This window comes from Lathyrus oleraceus, chromosome 5 (assembly GCF_024323335.1).
Source record: "Lathyrus oleraceus cultivar Zhongwan6 chromosome 5, CAAS_Psat_ZW6_1.0, whole genome shotgun sequence".
In the NCBI taxonomy this organism is placed as follows: Eukaryota; Viridiplantae; Streptophyta; class Magnoliopsida; order Fabales; family Fabaceae; genus Lathyrus; species Lathyrus oleraceus.
Genome location: NC_066583.1, coordinates 14,038,775 through 14,044,023, shown reverse-complemented (window position 1 = coordinate 14,044,023; position 5,249 = coordinate 14,038,775). Strand labels below are relative to the sequence as shown.

At 31.9% G+C, this 5,249-nt stretch overlaps 1 protein-coding gene across 1 annotated transcript; it reads right to left on the bottom strand.

The window, feature by feature from the left end:
* Nucleotides 1-4,126: 4,126 nt before the first annotated feature.
* Nucleotides 4,127-4,773, bottom strand: LOC127085054 (glycine-rich RNA-binding protein). The gene is made up of 2 exons (XM_051025621.1): nt 4,579-4,773; nt 4,127-4,500 (listed from the first exon to the last, which is right to left on the bottom strand). Exons 1-2 carry the CDS (start codon nt 4,684-4,686, stop codon nt 4,315-4,317), a joined length of 294 nt encoding a protein of 97 aa, XP_050881578.1. The 5' UTR covers nt 4,687-4,773; the 3' UTR covers nt 4,127-4,314.
* Between the last annotated feature and the right edge of the window lie 476 nt (nt 4,774-5,249).

Genomic DNA, 5,249 nt, shown 5'->3' with positions numbered 1-5,249 from the left:
GAACACTTTTCCATTTGAAGCTTGGATCATGATGAATTTTGAGGTGGACGTTTGGAAAATCAAACATATTTGAAAATTTTCTAAGTACCAAGTCAAATGTTCACTTCTTCCACCTTGAGTAACTTTTGCTATGGGATTCAAATGGAAAAAGTTCCTTCATAAAAGTTGTATATATTTCAAACCTCTTAAATTTGGTCACACGTTTGACCTAATTTGGATTTGGCATGAAGGAGTTATACATTTTAGAAGTTGAGGAAAATCACTTGTTCAATGGTAATGGCCCAAAATGACCTATAATGTTTCCTCTTGGCACATACATTTGAAAGTTGAATTTGAACTTATTATAAGAATAAAAGTTGTATATGACATCTTTTATTTGATCATAGAACTTGAATGTCTTTCATATCATAAAAATGGAGCAAGTTACGGTCCTTGTAAGTTGACATCCTAACTAGGGTTCAGACAAAATGACCTATAATCTTTCACCATAAAAAATGACTTTCCAAGAAAAAATAGCTCTTGACTTAAACATGAAAGTTTTTTGGAATGTAATAAGGAGTAACGTTTCTCTTGGAATAATTTTCATATGATAAAAATTGTAGGAGATAGGGTCTAGGAAACCCTAGTTTTGACCAATTGACATTCTCTGGTCAACCACCATGAACCATCTTGCAAACTTGACATTCTCTTGATATTTGGGACTCATGGAGGATCATATATGTGTAAGATTATGTAATATTAAGTATCCCTTGAAATATTTGATCAAATGATGAAGAAACTTGTTGAGGAAGTCACACAAGATACCTAGATGAATTAGGGCTTCCAAGGCAAACAAGCTTCAAACTCTTGATGAATTCTTGATCAAAATGATATATGAAGATAATGGGGACCCATATATGATGTCTAGAACCAATGTTCACCATCCCTTGATTAGTCTTCTTGCATTGAGGGTCTCAAACCCTAGATATGAGCTTGATGGAGCATAGGTGAACACATACATTACCTGCAAAAGAAGTAAACTATACATTGACATATTTTTGGATTTTTGGTTAGTAAATAATGAAAAAAAAGTATGATACAATCAAATGTCTTTGGTGATCTCCCCAAATGCAAAGCCAATGAATTAGGGGTAAGGAGGATGCCAAGGTGTGATCCCAAAGCCAATGCATATGATGAGATGGCATGAGGGATCTTAGGGTCAAAATTGGGGTCTTACAGATCTCCCTATGACAAGACTACTTCATAACTTGTGACTGGGGCAACTCATACAGATACCCAACTGATTGGGGTAGAGGTAGACTACGAAGGTACAAGCTCTCTCCATGTTTCAAGTCAAGTGCAGGGGTGTGACAACAACTGTTGAGCCCGAAGTAGGTGTCATAGAATCACCTATTTATGACATTTATCCTAGCCTTAATTTCCCACCTCCCGCCACATGAGCATCTAGTTAACCATTGCATAAATCATCGTCATGCATTAATCACATCGCTTTACTCATGCATATCATTCATCAAGCATATCATGAAGTCTTGTCATACAAACTAGAAAAGATAAAGCCCAATATTTATTGCAACTTCCAAACCCCAAACTTGCTTGGTTACTTTTTAAAACCTAGTCTTGTTTGGCACCTCTCTAACTGTAAAGGCATTTTGAAACTTTCTAAAATTATGGGCTCCTTGATTCCATTCACTACCATACCAAATCAAAAGTTTATCTCAAACCACATTTCTACATAGCATACATGGCTTCATGCATCGTAAAAAAGGAATCAATCATACATTACATATAACATGTGTATCATGTTGGTATGTTACCCCATCGAGTATTTCAATCAACCCCCAGCAAATGAACCTATGAAAGTCTACCTTCCATTCCGTATTCCATATACACTTACCTCTCTCACATTACAACTGTTCTCAATGGGAAAATTTTCATGTATTTTGGTATTTAATCCTCTTATACCTTGAATACTCGAGAAGTTGTCTCAATTCACGTATTCAAGTTTAAGATGATTAAATAGGGGCAACTGTCATACCCAAAAATTTGCCCTCCCCTTTTCACTTATTGTAGTGGTAAATTCATGACCATTAAAATATGGATAAACTTAACGTTAATAAAACCAGAGTCGCCACCGCGCTTTTATTGTTTCCGAAGGAAAAGGGAAAAGTACGAACCAAACCCAAAGATAAGAAGTTTTCAAATCAAAACTAATAAAATTCCAGAGATTACAGGTAAGAGGGTTGGTTACACAGAGGGAAGATGTTAGTACCCAAAGTGTCCTAGGTACTCCTAGGGAGCTCTTTTTTATGTGTGTATGTGTTTTTGGTATAAATGATGTCTCAGAAAAAATAGAGTGTGGGGGTGAGAAAAGAATTCATTGATTATATTTTTGTGTTTGACAAGACCTTCGGACTTGTGCCTACGTACCAACATAAAAATGAGGGATCAAAACCTCGTTCATGGTAATAATTTCAAAAATGGGTGAATTGCTTTTAATCAAAATTTAAGTTAAAAAGATCACAAAGAGCCCAAAAGTTTGAATGGGTGTTAGTTCTTTTTGTCTTTTGAAAGTTTTAGTCAATATGATTAGATTTATTTACAAGTTTGATTTGAAAAAAGAGTTTGAAAATTCAAAGGGATAAGGCCAAAGTTTCTAATTTGAAGAAAAGGTCTAAGTTTGAAATCACAAGCAAAGAAAGATTTTTGAAAAGGGGGAGAAATTTTGAAATTTAAGAAGTGGGAGGAGATGAAGAGACTAACCCTAAGCATAAAATTAAAATTTAAGAGTTGAAAAGATCTGACCAATGAGATGCAATCCAACAGACAAGAATGTCATATAGAAAACCCATTTTCCCTTTGGACTTTGAATCAAGCAATAATCAAGCAAATATCAATATCAGACATCATGAAGATCAAGGCATCAAATAAAGATGGCCACATCCTGTAAGACCCCAATTTTGACCCTAAGATCCCTCATGCAATTTCATCATAAGCATTAGCATTGGGATCATACCTTGGCATCCTCCTTGCCCCTCTTTCACTGAGTTCGTTTTGGGAGAGATTACCAAGCACTTTGTGATTGTATCATACTTGTATATTATTATTTTACTAACAAAAATATAAAAATATGTCTTTGCATTTGCCTAACTCTTTTGTAGGTAGGGCATGAACTCCATTGATTCATCAAGTTCATATCTAGGGTTTGAGACCCTCAAGACAAAGAGCACAACCATGAATTGATCCAAGAATGGTTATGAGCATCATATATGAGTTCTGTTGACTCCTACATGTTATTCTTAGTTGAAATTTTTTTGCTTATTCTATTTTTAATAAATTGAAAATTTCATTTTGATTTATGTTAATAACTTTTTTTTAATAAGACTTTTAACCTATCATTATCTCCCCCCTTCTCATCTACCAAGTTATTCTTAGTATATCTTTAAATTTAAAAAAAAAATCATCATTATTTTATTTAAAATAATAGAAAGACAAATGAAAATTTGGTCCATTAAATAAATACTATTAAGGTAAATTACAATTTTTTTATTAAAAAGTTTAATTTGAGTTTCAATTCCATTCAACTTTCTCAAATAGAAAGTCAAACTAAAATCTTATCAATATAAAATATTCATATTCAATGTTCATGACTACATATTTGAGAGTACATTAAAAGGTAATTAAAATTGTAGCATACTAGTTCATATTTAATTTAGGAGTACATTAATAATATTAGATAATTTAAGTATACCAAATATGTTTATTTTATTATAAAAACATCAATAAACTATTTGAATAGCTTTTAACCAAAATTTATTTTATTATAAAAACATCAAGTTCTTTAAGTATACCAAATATCATATTTTTTCATGGTGCAATGCGGAACTATTATTTAATTACTTAATATTATTTTATTTAACTTTGCAGAAATATCCCGGTGATAAGTTTTACTAATTTATTAATCTACTGTAATTATACACGGTATATTAAATATATGATGAAATAAATTAACATGAAGGGTCTGTGGCGCAATGGTAACGTGTTTGACTCCAAATCAGAAGGTTGTGTCTTTGATTTTTGTTGGCTTTAAATATTAAATAATAAATTATTTAACAAAAAAAATGCGATATTTTCTTGGAATCAAATTTTGACCATAATTTTTTATTAAGAACTAGTATACACAAACTAAAAACTCAAAAACCACATGACAAATTACGAAAGCATAACATAGAATTACAAAGGACATTTCAAATAAAACGCTTAAAATAAGATATAACAACGTATAAAATATATTATTCAACTTCAATCAACGCAACATTATTTCCTCCGGCCTCCTTTCGAACCACCACCACTACCGTGGCTTTGAGTCTCACTCACAGTGATTTTACTGCCATGTAGCTCCTGGCCGTGCATTGCTTTAATGGCGTCTTTCATTGACTGCTTCGATGCAAATGTGATGATTCCAGATCCGCTCGATCTTCCAGTTTCACGATCAACGATGACCTAAACAACAACAAAAAAACATATTAGAGAGGACCAATATCTAACAATGATTAAATCCGATTTCAGCAACAAACGGACCTTCACGTCAATGATTTCGCCAAAAGAAGAAAATGCTTTGCCAAGAGAATAGTCGTCAGTGGCCCAAACAAGTCCATCAACAAAGCATTTGTACTCAGATTCGGCCATGGAAATAAAATGGGAATGGAAGAAAAGGAGAATTAATTAGAAGTGAGTGAGAGCACGATTACACTTATTGTTATTATATAGTAGAGATATTTTCAATTATTTCTAACCTCCACATATTTCACATGTTCTTCCTGGGATCATATGGCTCAAATTGAACTCATGTGTAGCCTCCATATGTATCTATTACATTTTTCATTATGAAAATCCGAAAATATATTTTTTTAATTTTGAATGTATATTTTTGAAATATTTATTTAACACAATAATACGTTATAAATGAGGTATAAAGAAATTATTAAGTTAACAATTCAGTGACAAATACTTTATATATTGAATGATAATTTTTGCCACTATTTTTTCATCGACAGAGAAGAAAAATCTGACTTTCAAAAGTTTATAATAAAAAATAATAAAATAAAACATTACGATACTTTTATAGACCGTATTTTTTGACCACTATTTCACGTTATCCATTAAGGAGAAGAAAAATCTGGCTTCCAAAAGTTTATACTTAAAAATAAAAAATAAACATGATAATAATTTTATAAAGCACAATATTTTCT

Bases quoted from the DNA above. Each gene is read 5' to 3' on its own strand.
- LOC127085054 (XM_051025621.1), bottom strand. From the start codon at position 4,686: ATGGCCGAATCTGAGTACAAATGCTTTGTTGATGGACTTGTTTGGGCC. The intron at 4,501-4,578 runs GTCCGTTTGTTG...GTTGTTGTTTAG, and splicing joins GCGAAATCATTGACGTGAAG to GTCATCGTTGATCGTGAAAC.